This window comes from Pogona vitticeps, chromosome 1 (assembly GCF_051106095.1).
Source record: "Pogona vitticeps strain Pit_001003342236 chromosome 1, PviZW2.1, whole genome shotgun sequence".
Taxonomy (NCBI): Eukaryota; Metazoa; Chordata; class Lepidosauria; order Squamata; family Agamidae; genus Pogona; species Pogona vitticeps.
The window spans coordinates 82,001,775-82,023,759 of record NC_135783.1 but is presented as its reverse complement, the minus strand read 5'-3'; the positions used below and the strand labels follow the sequence as shown (position 1 = coordinate 82,023,759).

General features: G+C 40.0%; 1 protein-coding gene across 9 annotated transcripts in view; it reads right to left on the bottom strand.

The window, feature by feature from the left end:
* The window catches only part of AHI1 (Abelson helper integration site 1), a 110,537-nt gene extending 90,297 nt beyond the window's left edge, over window positions 1–20,240 (bottom strand). For 5 of the 9 annotated variants that reach the window (XR_013540611.1, XM_072996450.2, XM_072996454.2 and 2 more), the window contains exons 1-12: window positions 20,084–20,227; window positions 17,505–17,573; window positions 16,663–16,781; window positions 15,654–16,264; window positions 13,996–14,153; window positions 11,944–12,163; window positions 10,821–11,013; window positions 9,996–10,091; window positions 9,353–9,535; window positions 7,104–7,259; window positions 4,415–4,547; window positions 1,103–1,226 (exon numbers count right to left, since the gene is read on the bottom strand). Coding sequence is in view for 8 of the 9 variants with exons in the window: in XM_072996450.2 (XP_072852551.2) it covers window positions 1,103–1,226; window positions 4,415–4,547; window positions 7,104–7,259; window positions 9,353–9,535; window positions 9,996–10,091; window positions 10,821–11,013; window positions 11,944–12,163; window positions 13,996–14,153; window positions 15,654–16,264; window positions 16,663–16,781; window positions 17,505–17,520 (2,009 nt within the window). In the remaining variant the exon portion in view is untranslated. Of the gene's footprint in view, window positions 1–1,102; window positions 1,227–4,414; window positions 4,548–7,103; window positions 7,260–9,352; window positions 9,536–9,995; window positions 10,092–10,820; window positions 11,014–11,943; window positions 12,164–13,995; window positions 14,154–15,653; window positions 16,265–16,662; window positions 16,782–17,504; window positions 17,574–19,392; window positions 19,478–20,083 lie in introns of those variants that run through there. The other 4 variants (XM_072996452.2, XM_078383334.1, XM_072996451.2 and 1 more) reach the window with 3 other exon arrangements.
* Window positions 20,241–21,985: the final 1,745 nt, after the last annotated feature.

Below are 21,985 nucleotides of genomic sequence, written 5' to 3'. Positions count from 1 at the left end.
TATAGCAGTGATTCCCAATCTTGCGTCCCCAGGTGTTCTTGGACTAAATCTCCCAGAAGCTTTCACCACCAGCTGTGCTGGCCAGGATTTCTGGGACCTGTAGTCAAAGAACTTCTAGAGACTCAAGGTTAGGAACCACTGTACCCACTTGTACTCACTACCATTCACAAAGTGATGCTAAAGCAGGAGAAAACCCCAGATGTTGACTACTTGTTTCATCAATTAGCCCCATGTCACCCAACCGCAATCCAAATTTCCTCATTTCTGGAGGACTGTCGCTCCATTACTTTCTTTAAGGCAGGCCTGTTTTGTTGTTTCTTTTTTACTCTTCAGAGAAAATCTGTTATTTTACTATTTCTGTGACCTTTCATTGCCTTCCAAACATGTTCAAAAACATGACTGTATTTGAATAAATGTAGATTGTTGTACATGAAAAAAATAAAACATCCCCTGAAAATAAATCCTACTGCGTTTTTGGAGCAAAAATTAATATAAGTCCATGTCTTATTTTTTGGGAAAGATGGTAATTTGGAATGTCTTGGGGGTAAGCCTGTTCCACACATTCCTCAGTTTATAAGGCCTTTTTAAAGGATCAATGTTTCAGCTCTGTCACCTGTAGTCCTTCCCAATTTAAAAATAAGGTATGGGGCCAATCATTCTCTTTCAAAATAAGCAAGATTGGCATTTTTAATTATTTGATATGTTTTAAATCTGGGGATGTCTAAGGTTGCTTGTTTCTACATGGGAGGCAGTTTTACTTAAAAAAATCATAACAGGAAAACCATTCACTCAAATGTCTCCAAATCTCGTACAGAGCAAAAGCAAACTGTCTGTTATATTTGTGCCAAATTTTGTGTAGATCTGATGTCTAGATAAATTATAAAATAAATATAAATCAAAAGAAAACATATTCAGCACACTCAACCATAGACCTTTAAGAGAGGTGCTGCCCCAAAACTCCCACAAATCCTTTCTACTTTCAGTGGAATTATGGGGATTAGGGCTGCGGATTTTGGTGGAAGCAAAAATTCTTCCATTTGTTCGTGTGAAGAACTAGATGCAAGTACATGATATCTGAATCGATAAGCTCAGCTATACTGACCTTGCAGTGCCATCTGAGGATGCAGTAAGAAGATGCTGATTATCCTTTGACCAGCAAAGATCATACACAATGTTAAGATGTCCATAAAATTCTCGTAAGAATTCCCCAGAAGGAATCTCATATACTGACAAAAACATAAAAGGATATTTTAGATGTTTAGCGACACATAAAGTTAAACAGTCATTAAAGTTAAACTTGGATGCCCAGATTTCAGCTGTCAACAGGAGTGCCTTTGTACAGTTGAAACTAATGTGCCAGCTGCATCCATTCCTAGAGCAGTCTAATTTGGCCACAGCGACACATGCCTTTGTTACATTCAGGATGGATTAATGCAATACATTCTATGTGGGGCTGCCTATGGGAAGGGTCAGGAAACTTCAGCGGGTCCAAAACTCATCAGCCAGATTGTTAACTGGGGCACAACACAGGGATCACACAACCCGTTACAGCAGCTCCACTGGCTGTCAATCCATTTCCAGGCTGAATTCAAAGTATTGGTTCTAACCTATAAAGCCCTGAATGGCTTGGGTCCAAGCTACCTCAAGGACCTCAACTCGAGCCTGCTCGAGTGTTAAGATCATCAGGAGAGGCCTTCCTCTCGGTCCCACCACCTTCACAGGTGCACTTGGTGGGGACACGGGAGAGGGCCTTCTCTGTTGCTACTCCCAGACTCTGGAACTCCCTGCCACAGGAGACTAGGCTGGCCCCATCTTAACTACCTTTCCGCAAGAAGGAAAAGACCTTTCTCTTCAGGCAAGCTTTCCCTGAAAAAATGAATGCCAACTGGGGTTCTTAAAATGGATGGTGCTGCTGCATTGGATGTGTTTTGGTGTTGCCTGTGTTTTTTGGTATTGTATTCATTGATCATTTTAGTATTGTATACTCATTTCTGATCTAAAATATTGTCTTTTTATTGCTGTAGGCTGCCTTGGGTTCTTTTTTAAGGAGAAAGACAGGTTAAAAATATATTAAATAAATAAACTAATATTCCACAAGCATCAAAATAAAATCTAAAGGTAAAGGTAAAGGTTCCCCTTGACAATTTTTTGTCCAGTCGTGTCCGACTCTGGGGGGCGGCGCTCATCCCGCTCTTCAAGCCATAGAGCCAGCATTTTGTCCGAAGACAATCTTTCCGTGGTCACATGGCCAGTGTGATTTAGACACGGAACGCTGTTACCTTCCCACCGAGGTGGTCTCTATTTATCTACTCGCATTTGCATGCTTTCGAACCGCTAGGTTGGCGGGAAAATCATTTAAAATCATTTTACTTTGACAACACACATCATATAACTGGTATTAATAATAATGAGTAGTGGCAAGGCCACTAGATATTGGGGTCTGTATAAATAAATAAATAAATAAATAAATAAATAAATAAATAAATAAATAAATAAATAAATAAGTAAGTAAGTAAGTAAGTAAGTAAGTAAGTAAATAAATAAATAAATAAATAAATAAATAAATAAATAAATAAATAAATAACCACCACACAGTCAGACATTTTCCAAGGGAAATTCATTATCTTTGAACATTAACTATTCAATTCTATCAACACAAAGCTTAGTCTATATATGCGAATGTATCTTCTGCCATCTAGTGGCAGGATGATTATGATATACAACATGCCTAAGTAATTTAAAAAGATATAATCATGTGCTGTCAAGTTAATGCTGACTTATGACTCTTTTCAGGGCTTTCCAGGTAGAGAGTACTCATAAGTGGTGCACCACTCCGTTCTTCTGGGGGCGCCCTGGGACTCTGCAGCTTGCCCAAGGCCACCCAGGCTGGCTCTTCTCCCAGAAAGCTCCAGGGGGAATTGAACTCCCAACCTTTGGCTCCGCAGCCAGATACCTAAACCACTGAGCCATCCATCCAGCTCAAAAGGACTTAAATCAGGCCTAAATCAAGGACAGAATTATGTTTCAAGTACTGTATAGCTCTATTATTTGATAACTGTTCACCAACAAGCAATGCCGAGGTGCCACAAATACTGCAACAGCCACTAATGCTCATAGTACAGTACCATTTTCTATACAGCTCCATTCATTTCCTTTTCACATTACAACACCCAGGGTTCTTTCCATGCCATTCCCTTGTCCATTACACTTCATGAATCATCCTAGCCTGTATACATCTGGTTACATCTGCTCTGTCTTCCTTTATGCATTCATATCCCTTCATCCAACCTTTTTGTCTTTCTGTCCATCTTGCAGGATGAAAACAAAGCCATTTTTAAAAAGATTGGTAAGATCTGACTAGTCTCCTGAGCATCTGGTACCCAGGGAGATCATGGCTTTGTTTCCAATCTTCCAGTTTGCTGGCTTCTGCTCTGTTGAAACAGTTTTAATCCTTTTTAAAGTGTTTTAGATTATTTTAAAAGTTTGGATGTTTTACTTTACCATAAGGTAATTTTACCCAGATCTATTGACATCGTATGGTCAGAAATACTTCACTATAATAGATAAATAAGTTTGAAGCAGACCACATTGCTTTTTTATTGGAGAAAGTACCACACATACATTTATTTTAAAACCAACACATCACTTTATTTTGTTTAAAAATAAGCACAGAGGGGATGAGTTGACTTGGAGATGTCACAGACACCAGTTATATCTAACACCTCTCATCTAAACATGTTAGAGGAAAGGCACAATACGTTTGTTTTAACATTACATCTGATCAAAACCTATGTTATAGTTGCCTAGACCCTAAATACTCTGACTTGTGAATAAATGATGTTAGGGCTATGCAACATCTATATCACAAACAGTGATAAAGAAACATTAACAGGAGATAGTAGTGGTGGGAAGGTAAAATGAATCTACTGACTGAATGCTGTTTTTATTTAACTTAAAGAAAAAGGGCTGGTCAGATTTTTACCAGATCTGTGTTCTTCAAAAGACAAAGAAACATTTTTCCATTCTAATCCCCTATGAACAAACTTGCAACAAGTATATTATTCACCTGCCTTTCTTCTACTCTTACAACATTATTATTATGTTTTCCAATTTTAAGTGGGTCCCAATCACTAATTATTACAAACAGCATACAGACGTATACTATTGATAACGAAATTTTCCAGACATTGCTTGGCTCCCACACAAGGAATGCACTTCTGCATGCAGGTTTGGCGGGAAAACTTCTAGCATATATATAATATTCTGTTCATCGATATTTTGATCCTGGTCTTTATTTTTAAAAATTCCTCTCCACACAACAAAAGTAGCATGCATGTCCTTTTCAGGGGGGAAAAAAAGCAGACAAAACATTTTCTGAATTAAAATCAAAATATGCCTTGAGAGTATAACTTACAAAGAACAGGATAACCATATCTTCCAGCACAACCTGCTGCTAATGTCCTGCCATCTTCAGAGAAACTAATACAGAAACATCCCATATCTCCTGTTCGCAGGGAAAACAGATACTTGTTTGGTATGCGACAAACCTGCATTTTCAAAGTAAAGCATTATTTGCATACATGTATATTAACAGTAACTGTAACTATTTCCAGAGGATTAACTGTATTCATTCATTCATTACAGTGAAAAACAGGGTTAATTTAAAAACAAAAAATGCATTATTACATGAATGATTACAGTTTAGAATCAACCTAAGACGCATGAAGCGTTGTCCTGAAGTGACAAATTGTGTGTGTGTGTGTGTGTGTGTGTGTGTGTGTGTGTGTGTGTGTGTGTGTGTGTGTGTGTGTGTGTGTGTGTGTGTGTGTGTGTGTGTGTGTGTGTGTGTGTGTGTGTGTGTGTGTGTGTGTGTGTGTGTGTGTGTGTGTAAAAAAACTATGATACAGAAGGATCTGTTTGCCTCTTTATACATCTTTTTCATTTTTCTGTACTGGAGAAGGACATCCTAAAATCAGAGAAAAAAGCAAACTACCTCAGGATGTCTTACATCCCCTAAATAAACATACCATAATAAATATCAGTACCCCTTTCCTGAGATTTTACATGGAATTGGAAGCAAACCTCAGACTTGCATGCTTTATTCATAATCTGCCCCTTTCTCACTTGCCACATCACAAACACATGATAACACGCGCCAAGGGTCAATATACATATTATAGCCGCCTTTCCCAACTTGGTGCTTTCTGAATTCTTTGCAACAGAACTCCTATTATCATATCTCTAGCTAAGCTTTGCACACAAAAGTTCTCAGGTTTAATTCTGACAAAGGCCTGAGCAAGTCCCTTATTTGAAACGCTGGAGCCACTGACTATCAGTTTGTTCTGAGAGCTGTTGTGGAACCCGGAAACCGGGTCATGAAGCCATGGTTGGAGTGTCGTCTCTCCCCAAACCATCCAAGGGGACTCAGACATCTCCACCTCCTATTCCTCCTAGGCCCGTGCATCGACGAGTTGATAACCAAGACTTAACCCAGACGATGAAGGGGTTAACAGTATCCACCCAGACCTATCCTGAAATGGCGGGAAGAGAGGAGAATGGGTGGTCTGTGGTGGAGGCGGGCATGGGTGATATAAAAGGGAACCGGGACGAGATCCCGAGGGGCTGGGAGTTGATTTGGATGCAGGACCCGTGGACTGGGTGATGGGAACAGGTCCGGGTTCCAAAGCATGAGGCTGAGAGTTGTAGGAGAAAAGGACTCCCACAGCACCCATCTTACTGGGGTGATTCTGAAACCCGGGAGTGGCGACGTAAGCTGAGGGAGGAGAAAGAAGCAGCTGAATGAGAGCGAGAGGCATGGCATCTCGAGGAGTTGAAGAGACTGGGGTGTTACCTGGACCTTGGAGTGCCAGCCCAGGAGAAGGATCGCCGCTTTGGAGCTGGTCGGGGGATGAAGAAACCACCCCCTTACTGATACCGGACGCAGGAGATGATGTGCCCCAAGAACCCGAAAGGGTTCTGGCTGGTCCCTGAGAGCACCACCCTACAAACCCTTTTGAAGTGGACATGTGGTTGCCCCCTGTTTGAGCCGTTCCTCACTCAGGAGAAGTTTGTTCCCCGTTTACATGATGTTTCTGTGCCGTTGCCAGAATTAATAAATAAAAACACTACTTTGGATTTAAAAGCGTCTCAGACTTTATTTGGGGAAAGGGAGGTCCCGCAAACTGAACCCTCACAGCTGTGTTCCAGGATACCTAGGTGGTATCAGATTGTAGAAGGTCTTCTCTTCATGCTGTATACCTGCCATTTTTTTTTTGAAGACCAAGTAGCTGTAGGACTCCAGTATGGAATGTGTTCCTGATCTGGGCCACATACTAGTTGCTCACTCAACCCACTGCTACACCTGCTGTTTGCCATAAACCTCACCTTTGGGGGCAAAGAGAACTTTTGGGGCAAATAGCGCCTGTTGCAGGGTTTATAAGAATAGAGTGAGCAACATCTATCCAGATTTGGAACATATTTCGAAGTACAACTCTACAGCTTCTTTTTCTTCAGGATAAAAATAGTAGTTTAATCACACTCATAGCCAAATGATATATTACTGTGGTTTTCTAGAAGTATATTTGGAGCCTATATCCAAAAGTGTGGGGTCTCCCTGACCCATTGGAGTACCTCTTGCAAGAAAGACTATGTCCTCATGCAGTAAGGGAAGAAATGTGTGAGTTCAAATGTTTCATTGTCCCCCACATCACCAATAATTTGGTAGATGAACAAGACAAGGAAGACTGAGGAACATAGGCAATTAAAAAAACCCTAATATAATACTGAACACTATACTTTGCCCTTGTTAAAACATGTTCATAATTTAACAATCTAAACATCAGTGTTCATTTATATTTTACTACAATAAATCCCAATTGTCACAATTGCAAAACTTCCACAATTCACACAAATATTAACTATAGCAGACATTTTCCATAACTGAAGCAAATAGAAGGCCACCCATTCATTTTCTGTTTACATAAAAAATATATATTCTGCTACACCATTAAATAGAATCAATGGATGACAGCCGATTTCCAATTTGACCTTTTTAAAAGCTAGTTTCACAATGGTTACATATAAACAGTACTTTTGACACTTGCCTGTCCTGGAAGTTTTGACCACTTAAATGTTTCTTGCTTTTCCACTTTTGGTCCAGAATTATTAACCTTTCTGGATACTTCACTTTGCAGGTCCAAAAATGATGGGGAATGGTATTCTTGCTGAACAGCCATCATAGAACGTAAAGAAGGGTCTACCTGCAAATAGATAAATGCAAATTTAATTTGGCAGATGAAACATAATGAACAATATAATGACTAACAAAACAATACAGAAGTTGAAGTATGCATATGAAACACATTTTAAACAGATCAAAAGTCCATTGCAGCAAGAATTGGTTAACATGTCCAACACACAATCTGATTTATCTGTAGCTGGTGACTCACAGATCAATATGTGAAGTCACAAATGCATTAGGTTTCAGGAGATGAATAAATTACATGAGACTACTCTGGATTACTGGATTTGTGGTTGCTTGTTGACAACTGAAACCACTACTTGCTTCTAGAATCACAGGTATGTGTGAACCACCCAATAATACCAAATGGCAAAGATTACTTCTGTAAGCTACTTCTGTGTGAGAACACAAGCATTCGTTGAATTGGCTTGTGCTACAATACTAAAGCATATCCATAAAAGAATGCAGCATCTTAGTACATTTAAAGAATAGTGCTAAAGAATGGGAACATGCCTGAGTGACAGATCCACTAAGACTGAAATTCTAAATGCCTTTACTAGAGAGTAATCCCCACTGAAAAATTTACAACTTACTTCCAAGTGAACAAGCACAGATTCTGTTTGTATTACAGTATGCAGTTTGTATTATCATAAATAGGACCAGGCAATGAGTAAGAGTCCAACTCTTGATGAGGTAGGATGAGACACCCATCCTCTGTCCTATCTACAGTAAGTTAACATGGACGATTCAAGGAACCTGGCTGACATCCAGTTAAACCAGCACTGTTACTGCTGACACCAATTGACAGTGGCTGTCCAAGATTTCAGAAAGGAATGTTTTCAGCCCTAACAAGTACCAAGGATGGAATATGATCCCCTTTTCCAAAAATACAAATGACTCCCAGTTGCTTCAAAGAAAGCACAGACTGTTGCCTACTTGGGGTGGTGGGTTTGCAGGCTAGAATAGGTAACTGCTTCCTATAGTTCTTTGGGACATAATTGGCCATTCTGTGGGCAACGTTCTGTTTTTAAAGATGCACTGTGGACTGGAGGGGCCTCAGAGGACACACTAGAGCCTTGACGTTGCTGCTCCAGATTGTTGCATGGAGGCAACACTACTGGGAGTTTCATTGCTTCTCGTTACTGCTGAGAACCAGAGTGGGTGGACGTCAGCACATGGAGGTTATACTTTTCAGCCAAAGATAGATTTTCTTCTCGGAAAAGAATTCCGTCTGGCCTTCATCACTATCTTCAGCACCAAGGTATCAATGTGATCTTATCAAGACAATGCTAGCAATAATGAATGGAAACAGTTATGTACAGTGGTGCCTCGCTTAGCGATAATCCATGCAGCAAAAATCGCTGCTAAGCGATAACATCGCTAAGCGATTTTTAAAAGCCCATAGAAACGCATTAAAATGCATTTAATGCGTTCCTATGGGCTTCCAAACTAACCTTAAGTGAAAATCCTCCATTGCGGCGGCCATTTTCGGTGCCTCTAAAGCGAGGCAAAACAGCGGGCGGCCATTTTTTCCCGGTGGCCATTTTGGAGATCAGCTGGCCGAAAATGGGGGCTTTGCGAGGATCGCTTCCCTGCGATCATCGCAAAGCGAATTTTCCCCATAGGAAACATCGCAAAGCGATCGCTTTTGCAATTGCAAAAACAGCATCACTACGCGATTTTGTCGCTCAACGGAGCAATCGCTAAGCGAGGCACCACTGTATTTCTGTTCACTTATGAGAGCTCGCTAGAGCAAAGCATAGCCAAATACTCCGAAACTTCAGAATAAACCAGCTCAAAAAATATGGAAAACAAAACTGTGTGTATTCTAGAATTTTGCAGGTAGCTTCAGTATATTGACACCAAACGAAGTAAAAGAAGCAACTGAAAATACTTGATGAACACTTTATTTACAAAAGTCGGCAGCCAAATGACAGAAAAATACTGAAAAGGACAAAATGGATGGGAGTACCCAAATAAAATGCTGATTATTTCCTTTTCACTGCTAGTTTACGAAGGACCATACAATAAGAACAAATTAAAAATACTTCTCAACATCAAATCAACAGAAGCATCAGTGAATTTTTATGGCCCCTGTACAACTTCTCTTACATGATCTGGAAGTTTAATGCCTTTCACAGTTACATAGAGTGTCGAAGGATAATGGATTCTGGGATATTTTGCCCACCAGTCATAAACTTCCACAGTACTGATTTGTGACCTGTTCCTTGGAGGAGAATACAGCTGAAGACGGAGTTTTCCACCAACATTCAGAACTCCATTTGCACCTACAAGCTAAAAATGTCAAAATATACACGTTACTCCTTTCACTAACAGACCAAGTAACATAATTGTTTGTAATATGGCAATTTAAGTCAATAATTTTACTACTATTCCAGCTATCTGTGCAAAATCATATTGAAAAGCAACACAGTATAGAAACTATGGCTTGTCTGTGAAGCAGGGAAAATGTATACTGTAGGTCTATCCGTCAAGCTATAATCATTTAAAGCAGGGATCCCCAACCATTTTCGGATTGCAGACCGGTTGGGGGTGTGTGCGGACTCTATGCATGGGGGGTGGGGGCACCCGTGCTCGTGGGTGGGCGTGTAATGCTCACGGATGGGCGTGTCTCGCTTGCGGAGGGGTGTGTCATGCTCGCAAGTTGTTTCCATTCACAAATTGATTCTGCTTAGGGATTATATGAATACTCCAGTAAAATGTTTCCATTAAAACCAAACAAACTCTTAAATACCTTTAGAAATGCCCAACAGATTTTCCGAAAGCCACTTTCATGAGCTTGACCTTTGTACTTGGACTTTGCATCATTCATGCTTAAAAAATCAAGGATCTGGAAGCATACCAAAGTTACATTTAGCTCACATTCTGATAAGCACATGCCCATACGTATCAACTCTTTTGCAGATAAGCACATATTTTCCAAATCATTCTACATGCTCTTTTCCTTGGGCAAGCAACTCTTCTAGTAAATGCCTCATATGGTAAGTTTCTGTAACTCTCTATGTCCAGAATGACAGAAACTCAAGTCCCTCCTGTAAGCTGGTCAGAATAAGGCTGGAAGCCATGAAAGACAGTGGACGGGGATCTTCTTATAAGAAAGACTTGGGACAGAATGGATTCATTAAGGATCAAGGAAGCATCCTAGCTGATACTGTGTTAGACAGCCTTCTAGAGACACGATCTGCTTTTTTCCCCACCACCCAGGAATTCCTATGAGAGTTACATGGGAAGAGAAGCTTAAAAGAAACTATAGCCCACTATTGTCTCACAGCCTAGACATTACCTTAAAATTCACTAAGACTAAATGGTACTATTAAAAAAGCTCTGCAGGGGCAGCCAGGAAAACCTTAATGGTCATTGACAAGAGGCTGGACTCAATGGGTTCTTTTCTTTATAAAGATGATTTAGGAAAGTAACGGATCTAATAACATCATTTCAGTACAGTACTACCTTTCTTTGAAATACTTTATTTCATTAGCATCAAACCACACATAAAAGATACTAGCAAAAATTAAACAGGACATGATAAAACTTAAGAGGTCAAAGATTAAGTCCATACCTCAAAAAACAGTATCACTTTTGGGCTTTCTTCAGCATCTTGAATAAAATAGTTAAACCGTTCATTGAATATGATTTGCTCCTCCCATTCTGGAAGTGTTGATTTAAATTGTTTGAAATCATAAGGCTGGGTCATAATGGGGAGAATATGTCCAACTGTCTCTTGTTCATAGAACGATGACACTGGCCGGCTGCTGTATTAAAACGAGTAAGTGTTGTTCAGTCTAGCTGTACTTCTTTGCCAAAAGGAGTAATTAAGAGATCATTCATGCTGCAGAGAAATTAAGTGTTTGATCTTTGAGTGTCAACTAGCTGTAGTATGTTTGAATCTGCTGTCCCGTCTCAAGGACTATTCTAGGCAAAATCCACAGCTTCACAAAGTACAATCTAAATGATTCTGCCTCAGATCAAGTTGAACATAACATTACTTCCTTACTAGAAGAAAACCTGACAGCAGTGGTGAGCTAACTGCAGTCTCAAGACTATATACAATTTCCCCAAGCTGTTTTTGCTTTCCCCAGTAGTCTCCTATGTCCTATTTTCTGAGATTGAAAAGGTAAGCTGCCACTCCTGGAAGTCTTCAGAAGTGTTGATTTTTAAATAACTTCAGCTCTCTCCATTACAGTATTTAACACAAGCAAATACTCATTTTTAAAAACCAGAAAAGGACTTGCAGCCACTTCTTGTTTTGCCTTTTCTGCATTTTTTGCTGATCTGTGCAACTCCCAGAGAGTTTTAGGATGGAAAACACCAAAGTTGCCTATTACAATTTAAAGCAAACAATCTAAAACATAGTAATTTAATTTCTACATGCAACGTCCTTTTAAAACTAGACAACCTCTAGGTTGTGCAGCCTAGCACAATGGTTGTACTGCAAAAGACATGTGTATGTAGATAGATGCTCTTTCTAGTTACACAAACACTTCTAGCTCTACCACACATTTGTTCAAATCCATTTGGAGAACTAGATTATCTACTGCTGTGAAAATTCATCTGTTCTTATTTTAAAACACACATAAAGACATGGTTCCAGGTTGTCAACACTAATGTGAACATTTGGAAGACCAGGGACAAATTAAGGTATAATAAGAACAGAAATAAAACTTCGAAGTTAGTAAAATTACCTATTCTCTTTCTTGACATATAAGCCACTTTTCTGATCAACCACATGAATCTTGACCATGGGATGTGACACCATAAGGTCAGTTTTAAGCCTATCAGTTCGATGAATGTAAACACCTAAAACAAGGCTATCATCGAAAGCAGGCTTTAGTTCTGCTGAAACAGTTCCAGAAGCCACCTGTGATAATTTTTCATCAGCGTTTTCTTGATCATCTTCAAGTGCTAGGAAGAGAACAAAGCATCCAATAAGAGCTAATTACTATTTAAATTAAAGCTGTGCAGTGTTCTTAAGTAACTTTCCTTTACGCACAATACCCTATGAATATCAATTCACTATCAACTGCATATTGATTTAGGTACATGTATATAATGTATTAGACAAATATTGTTCAGCATTCCACAAGTGGAAGCAGAAAAAAATGTTTTCCATATAAAGTATATTTACAATCCCAGGTTCCATTCTGAACAGATTTGTCAGCAAGCCTAATGGTGTAGAGCCAAAGCACAAAGTGACAACATACAGACAAAATTTAATTTTTTTTGTACAAAATTGGCCACAACTTTACTGGTTACAGCTGCCAATAGCCCTGATGCTAGCATGGAAGACAGATCCTCACCTGCCATCTAATGCTGCCAAAGGAGACATATTTAGGGTTAAGCCCGTGGACATAAGCTATTTGTGGCCCCGTTTGTCCCTCAACAGGGTGGAAAGCAGACAACAGTCCCTCAGCTAGGCATGTACATGACTTCTCCACTTCTAACCCACCAAGAGGGTCCACCTAGGGGAGCGCCCTGCACTACCGCCTAGATCCATCCTCCTGCTCCACAAATTGCTTCCAACCAAGTTGTTACAAGTAGTTAACAATTCTCAACTACAAGCTCATAACAATAAAGCTCATAACCAATCATGCTCTACAGTCTTTAGCGAGTACCCAAAAATGTAAATTTAGAGGGAATGTGGGCAAGAGATGCTTCAAAGCCAAAGTGAGATCCGCAGCGACTGGCAACACAATTTATGTTTCCCAGGCAGACCAGACTGGAAACCCTGTCCTTCCAGATCACCTGGAGAACTGCTATTTCCTGCTGCCAATCCCACTGGCCAATTTGAATTCTGCATGCGGGAAAGCCCTCAGGTCAGTGGGCTTTAGAAAGGAGAAGCCACACCAAATATGGTGCCCACCAAATCCTCCAGCTATGGAGCCACCACTGTTGACAAAACATGGCTCTAGGTGAGTTCAGGACTGGTCCTTGCCAACAATTAATATAAAATAAAATACTCCCTTACCAGGTATATGTAACAGTTTCACAAATAATTATTAACAAAACAGTTTTTAAAAAGGGGGGGCAATACTTTGAGAAGTTTTATGGGAAATTATTCTTTAGCTGGAATTTCTGTATTGGGAGTGCAGTCTTCTCACTACTACTGTAAGTTCAAACTGGTCACAATCCACATCTGGATGTGGATGTTCATTATAAGCATGGTTTCCATGCAATATGTGAACCAGCCAATCTTCAGAAATCCATAAATCAAATTATGTTTGCTATCACATTTCTTTTCCTTTACTGTATACTGTATTGCACAAGACTTCTGCAAAGAGTTTATCTGAAACAGCTGTCATGAATACAAATGACTGGTCAAAATCCTCTTCCATAAACTTATGCCAGCATAGAACAAGTGGTGACTTCGGCAGATCCCACTAATTAAAAGAGTCACAGGATAGTCACATGCAATGAGACAAAGCTGAAACAATGGAGAACTGAAGTAGGGTCTCTTTAATAAGCAGCCATCTGGTGCTGCCAGAGATGTCATTCCTACTACACCAGTGTAAGTTATGCAAGACAAATTCAGCCACTATTTCGCATATGCTGCCAGTCAACACAGGATTGGAAGGTCTGCTCCTGCTCTCAATAGAAAATATATGGAAAGGTTCTGATAAGACTTTTGCCACAAGAGATGATGAAATCTGGACAACCATCACATAAGCATATCATGTAGATTAGACCTCACTCTCATGAAAACATGCTAAGGAGATTTGGATTCCAGACACACAAACCTTTTTTGGATTTCCTTTTTGACTTCTTTCCTTTAGATTTTCGTTGTTCAGTCTGCTCCACCAACTCCTGTTCCTCTGTTACCACATCTTCTTTAAACTTTGATATGAGTGGTCTTTCCAGTGACCTATTTTTGCCATTACTTTCTTCCTCCGGGCCACTATGTAGATCAGAGAAGGGCATGGCACCATAATAAAATATGTTCTGCAGTTAATAAGGGTATGTTTAAATGCAACACTTCCACCAGAACTTTCCAAAACTAGACCTTCAACCTGTCTGAGATGCAAGCAAGAAGTGCTTGTTGTCTCCCACCAGCTGAGGAGCTGGGTTTGGGCAGAAGAAAAAAGAACCAATGTAAACATTAAAAATAAATTACTCTAATTTCTGAAGTGTCTTTGCTGAGAGAAGCCTAGTGTTGGAGGAAGGAAGTGTAAGCAATGCATCTTCTCTCTTCACCAAATTAAGCCTTTGCATTTCTGGTTTCAATATAGTTAGAAGACATGACATGGTGGGAAAGCCAATTATCATGAAAATGGAAGTATAATTCACTAAGTAGGGTGGCAGAAGACATTATGCTACACTATGCAAGGCAGCAACTGGGACTCCTTCTCACGTTCTCAAGTCAAAGTACACAGTATCCAACCCAGTCAGGCTATTCAAGCGCAATCCCACAACACAGGAAATCCCGCAACCATCTTTCTCAGTGATGGCAGTAAAAACATAACAAGTGCAATCATCTTTAATTTGCTTTCCTTTCAAGACACTCAAAATCTGCTGCTTGAGACAGCTAACTTATTCTGCCCAATGCAAGTATGGTCCTAGGACGAAACACATGTCTGCAGCTATGTGGGGGGTGGGCCTCGGGGCTGTTTTTGCAGCCTGGACTTCCTGCTGCCAACTAAAATGTTTTTCCTGGGAGGGGTGGGGAAGTGCATTGCTGCTTCTGGAGGTTTCCAGAAACAGCAACTTACCCTTTAAGCAGGTTGCAGGGCCCATGCCTCCATTGTTCAACACACATCTACAAATACCAATTTCTAAAACCCAGAACAAGACATTATATCATTTCTCCCCCCTCCAACTCCATTTTTGATATTGTGTCCAGCGCCAGAGGGTCCTGGGAGCTACCAAAGTTGTCCATCTTTGGTCACTCCTGGCAGATGATAATCTGTTTCCAGGCAACTCATTTTCACAACAAATGGCAGTCATGAGCAAGCTGGGGAGGAATCAGGAAGTGTATGTCTGAGAATCATTTATTAAGAGCCAGAATTAACCATGTCAATAAGAATTTTCTCAGGAATTGGCAGGCTGCCAGGAAACAGAGCTTGGAAGGAGGAGAAATCAGGTAAAACTTTTGCTTGAACTCCCAGGAAAAGCACTAAGTTAAAAACCCTGCACTCCCTACTAAATCACAACACAGTCCTAAAGTATCAGCTATTCGCTGTGTCAATTATATCCTCTCTACAGCCTAAGGCATAACTTTCTCAGAGGGAGAAATGATACACTGAACATCTGTTTTCAGATAATGGAACACCATTATATTTTCCCCAAAACATCAGAGTGAAGAAAAACCACACAACTCATTCCCATCTCAACAACAACAAAAAGTCAAAGAGCTGTTAAAAGACTAAAATCTACATTGATTTTCTGTTTGCCACCATACCTTGTTTGAGCTTCAGATATAACTGGTACCTCTTTTTTCTTTTTCTTCTTTTTGCTCACTTCATTGTTCAATACCACTTCATGGCTTTGAACACCGGAGGTGAATTCAGACATCTGTTCCTTAAGTTTCTTTTTAATTTTCTTCTTAATTGCATTTGCTTCTTCCTCAGCCACTTGCTGTTCATAGGCTTGGATTAGCTGTTCCTCCTCATCTAATTCAGATATAACCCTCACTCCGTTCAAGGCACCTTTTATGTTGCTGTCCTCTTTTTGATGAAGTGAATCTGCCTGTAATATACTTTTTGCTTTTTTCTTTGAAAAAACATGAATCTGTTTTTCAAAACTGTTCAACTCAGTCTCACATAGCTGTTCTTCCTCATTAAGTTGTTCTGGCAATTCCGTCTTTTTCTTCTTGTTCTTAGACTTCTTTTGCTTGCTCTCCTCTGCACTAACAACATTATTATTTATTTTTTCTGGAATCAAGGCTTTGTTTCCAAGCTTGTTTTTTGTAAACTGTGGATTGGTTTCCTCTGGATTATATGCGCTGTTTATATTTACTTCATCATTTTCACCTTCTTTGGAAGGATCAAGTTGATTTGTTAATGTCTCAAGCTAAAACAAAAACAAAATACTACTTATAAATTGCAAGCAATTATTTTAACATTAACATTTAGGTACATGCCTAATTTTATTATGTACACTGGGAACAATAAAGACTCACTTAGAAGTTAAGTGGCAACTAACAGATGGAATTTATACAAACATAAAAAGATTCCAGATTTCAGCAAACTTTTAATGTATCCATCCATTAACGAAGATGGAAATGGTTGGCCCTGGGAAATCATAAAACCCCATCAACTTCCCTCCTTCAAAAGGAGCTGATGCTACAAACAACACTCCAGATGATTACACACAGTTTAAAGGACAGAGTTCTAAAACATATGTTTTGCTCTAGCAAAACCTATGTAACTAAAACAGTCAACTGTACATTCAGAGCTTATCCAACTCACCACAATATTCTCTGGAACACTTAATTGTTTCTTCTTAGATTTATTTTTATTGGTTAAGGCAGCATGACTTCTGAATATTTCTTCAAAACGAACCTTGGTTTTTGCTTTGGCCTCACTCTCTTGTGGAAACAATAAGTAATGATTGATAAGGTTAATTAATTTATTAGAAAAAAACAGACTACTGGACATTTCTACTTTACAGCACAATCCAATGATTCTCTTTATCCAATGTAGGAAAGTAATGTAGGCTAACCAATTTCATGGCACAATTACTGCTGAACACAGAGAGTGTGAGCAAATACCCTATCTTTCCTATGTCATTCCTCCATGTGAAAATAGAAATGGCAGAATACAGACTTACAGTGGGGACCCGTAGTTCCATTTCTGCACATGGAACGTAATATTGAAGCAGACACTGCACTGATATGATGTGAATTCCATTCTTACAGTGTTGCTATTCCTGCCTCCCCCAACAACTTCCAACATCTCTAACCATGGGTCATAATGGCTTGTTTGGCCCAATTATAAAACAACATTTATTTATTTATTTTTATTTATTTATTTCATTTATACCCCGCCTATCTGGTCAAATGTGACCACTCTAGGCAGCTTATGGGCAATGTAGCCTGGGCCATTTTACCTCTGAAAGAAGAGAAAATATTTTCACCAGACATTCAATATCAACATACACTTCTAGTTACCCTCAGTGTACAAACACCATCATGGCCAGGTTTGCATTCAAAAATATTATTCAGCATTAAGAATACTGTAGTTATTTGCTAAAACATAACAGTCAATATTTTTACTATTGAACATAACATGGCATAAACCAATAATTGCACCTGCTGGCATTTTCATGTATCTCAAAAGTAGATCATCATATTACACTCTTCTTTCTCCAGTAGTTCATTCTGCATATAAAAAAACAGAATGTTACATAATGGTACTGCTAGTTAAGGCAATTCCTAACCTATAACAAAAGGCAAACTATTAGGTACAATACAGAAAGTCTTTGTAGGTTTGAACTGGTTCTAGTGGGCTGGAATGCCTGGCTGAGCCAAGGGTGGGGAGTTCAAACCCCCACCGTGCCTGAGTACAGAGAGGTCAGCAAAGATCATCTAAAGTGGTGTGTGTGTGATGAAATAATGTACTCTGCCAGTTTTCTGAACCTGGGAAGCTGCACAGCCCCAAAGCATCACCAGAAAGCACTGTAAACCACTTCTCAGTATTTTATAACTGAAAAATCCTGCAAGGGTTGCCACAAGATGGAGTTGAACTGACAACACATAATTATTATTTCTAGACTGGTTACTGTTTGTCATACCATTGATTGAACTCTGAAGCACCACTCAAGAGTTCCGAGTCCTATTTTACCACTTTACATTAAGGATGACACTCAAGAGTGTTATTTCCCCAGCAGCATAGAACACAAAGGACTGTTCAACTAGTGACTGAAGGGTTTTATTTAGCACTAAGAAATGCACTCTGCTTCACTCATGTTAAAAACCCATGAGTCCCATTCTTACCCCACACCTCCTCTTTTCTCTGCTGCCCTGAAAATTCTCCCTCACACCACACTCTCTCTTTCTCTCCACCCTACTACTCAATCAAGACTCTTATGTTCACAGATCTTTTATAATGGTGTTCCCTTGTCGATTCTGACTTGTGGTGACCCATTTCATGGGTTTCTAGAGAGTGAGTAGTCAGACGTCGTTTAACCATTCCCTTCTTCTGGGGGCATCCTGAGACTGTACAGCTTGCCCAAAGCCACACAGATTGTCTCTACCTACAGGAGGCACAAACTCCCAACCACTGACTCTACAGCCAGATACCTAAGCCACTGAGCTGTCCAGCCACAGATCTTTGAGGACCACGAAACAAAAGTACCTCTGGAGGAACCAACTGTATGTTGCTACCTATTGGGTTATTTTAAGTTCAAAGATCAACAGTATCCATGCAAGATGTTGTGTTTCTTATCTCTTACCATCATACAACCCCATTGATATCTGGTCAAGATGAAATCCACCTACAGTAGCTACTTATATTAATTAGTACTGTCCATGCAAAATATAAGCGCTTACCATTTTGCGCTTACCATTTTGGATAGCTCTGGAGAACAAATGAACAAAATGTTTTAATCCTTGAGGCGTCACAAGATTCTTTTTTGGGTATGTCTGTCACAACAGACTAAAGAAGTTATCTTTCTCCTGGAAACAGTGCACTATGTGTACAAGTGTTCTATGTTCATAAGTTTGCTAAGCAACAGACTCATAAAGTTACATGGTTTATAAATTGAAAGTTTGTTTCATAGTATAAGTAGTAAGCAAAAAAATGGGGGGGGGGGGAGGTCGAAAGCACCAGAAGATGAAGATCAAATATGACTCACTAAAGGATGCCACAGCCTTAAGGTTGCAACACCTGAGCAGGGCTGTTAACCAAAGGACCTGTTGGAAGTTACTAATTAATAGGGTCCCCATAAGTTGGAACAAGTGACCTTGCACCACATAACAATGAGCAGAAGCTTTTGGTCTAAGGTCAAAAATCCCTTTCAATGGGCAAGTATCATTAGGCTCAGCTAAAGTATATCTTTTTTTTTATCTTAAACTACATTAAACCCCCATTTTTAATTAAATTTATCATGCCATCCAATAAATAAGTAGCAATGTAAAAAAGTCATTAATTATTTAAGGTTTCTCAGGGGCTTAGTGGCTCATAAAGGCTGACACACACCTTTTGTTGAAGTGAAGCTGAAATCTGTATAACCAAACAAAAAGGAACAAGGGCTCGTATAGATCAAAACCAGAGGCTGTGTAAGCGACATTCTCATGCCCAAGACAGCAAGAATTAGTAAAATATACATAAGCAGGTCTCTCTCTCTCTCCCCTCCCCGCTCCGCCCCATGTCTCTTAAATCAGGAAAGTCAGATCTGTACTGTCTTCAACAAACAGCGTCCTGGCAACGCTGAGAATTCAGCCAGATCCCAACCGCGCAGCACAGCTGGGCAGTTTCACCATGAAATAAACAAATCCATGTCGGTGCCCGTGCCCCGAAGTCACTACCATGTCAGCCCCAGTTAAGGCGCGCCACCAGTTTACGACTGGGGAGCCCCACCACCACCACCACCGGTCAATCTCCTTCCCTGCCCCCCCATTCGAGAATAATTAGTTGCCAAGAAATTGGCACGGATTCTGCACCCGCACCCGCACCCTCCCAAAATCTAAGTTTTCGGGGTGGTGGATGATGGAGAGACTTCGTTATTCCCCGTAAGCGCTCCAGCCATCATCCCACGGCCGGTTTCCAAGGCAGTTCTGGCACGGAAGGCGGGGGCGCGACCCTAATGGAAATATTTAGCTTTAGGGCAGCACAAACTGGGACGCTGCCCAGCAAAGGGACAAAGGCCCGTAACGCCCTTCCCACGCACCTATGTTATTAACAATAAGAGGGTCGCGGCAACCGGCAGCTTTACCCACGCGGGACGCGGAATAAGTCCCCTCCGTCGGCGCTGAATGGCAGAGCTCCGAGGCCTTCACTTCCAGAAGCCCCCCTCCTCCCTTTAGGACCTTCTGGGTCCTAAAATCCGTCGGGTTTCCTGGTGATATCTTGTCGGCGCATGCGTGCCTGAGGTATACTTTCTGTCGCTCTCGCTCTCTTGAACATTCATCCGTTTTTGAAACCAGGCTTGGAAGGTAGAAGAGGAGCGAGTGTGGCTGAGCCGCTTTTCGCATCCTTCCCACATTTTAGCTGTATTATTTCGTCCTCATTGGTTCCACAACAGGCCAGAAGTAAAAGAAGGAGACGGTGTGGTTTAGGAGATGCCTTGTTTTCCTGTGCCTTGTTTCTGATTCCTTTCTTCTTTCTTTCTTTTTTAGACCACGAGTGGGAGAAAAGAGGCAGCAGGCGGTTGGGGAACGTGAAAGGGAAGAGGGACAAATTTTATTTATTTATAAGACAGAGAAAAAGCGGGAGAGATTCTTTAGTTATACTGGAGAGGATTTAGACTTTTGGGGTTTATTCCCTCTAGCTTATTATTATAAGAGCATTTGTGCTTTTCTCCATTTGGGTCGCTTCTCTCCTCACTTCCAGGATAGCATCAAATTACAAAGTATATTAGCTTGGTGTATTTATTTTCAAGTTTCACTTCATTTTGTAAAATGAACAAGATAGTTTTTACAGTCTCGGCATTGTCTAGTATCCTGTGAATGTAACTTGTCTTGTGGAAAATTTATTTATTTATTTTATTCATTTTTACTCCACCTTTCTCCTTAAAAAGAACCCAAGGCGGCTTATATCGTTGAAAGAAAATATTTAAAACTGAAAGCAACGAGTATACAACGCTGATTTACATCATTACAAGACAATGCTGTATTTAAAGCTAAGAATAATAGCTATAAAGAGGCAGATTGCATCATTGAAAAACAATATTAAACTAAAACAATAAGTATGCAGACATTAAAAAGGAACAAGTACCACTCTGAGAGATGGTAAACACAAGCAGTACTAAAGATCCAGTCAGAGCAGTAAATTCATAACAATCCATCTAAAAGTCACACTCATGTAGCCAGTTACTGAGTGAAAGCTTGCCTGAAGAGAAAGGTTTTTGCTTGTGATTGTGATCTAAAATCATGAGTATCCCTCTCTATGAAGAATATCTCTTCTGGAACTTCGTTGAGATATTTGAGACTTTGGAACAGTTTGCCATCAGAGATTCGCCTGGCACCCTCGCTGGGTGTTTTTAGGAGTCAATTAAAGACCTGGCTCTTTAAGCAGGCCTTCCCTCCTATCAATACTTGATTTTCTTTTCATTTAGTTTTCTTTATTCTTTCCATCTTGACCAATGTTAATCTTGTTAATTTAAATTGTTGTTTTAACTGTATATGTATATTGTTTTATGAATGATTTTATGTAAGCCGCCCTGAGTAGACTTTGTCTAGAAGGTGCGGGATAGAAATCTAGTAATACATAAATAAAATAAATAAAAAATGTTTTCCTTCAGCTTTCCTGGTGTCAGTTGCCTTGCATGGATGTTTAAGTGTATTTCGATGACTAGCAATCTATTGGTAGAGAAGAGAGACAGCCTTAGTCACTTAGTGACTTTAGTCTTCTTACAGCCTCTGCTGCTTTAAAACCTTGATTCTCCAAGTGGTGAAATTTAAGTTTCTGCATTTCAATTATCCTATATACAGTACAGTATATACTTTGGCTGTCCTTACTTGTTAGAAGTCCCTTAATGTTGTTTTTCACTTTTGAACGCCTTCTCCCACCAAGATCTACCCGTGTCACTCGTGCAAGCCAGGAGGTGAGGCTGAGGAGCCTAACGCCGAGA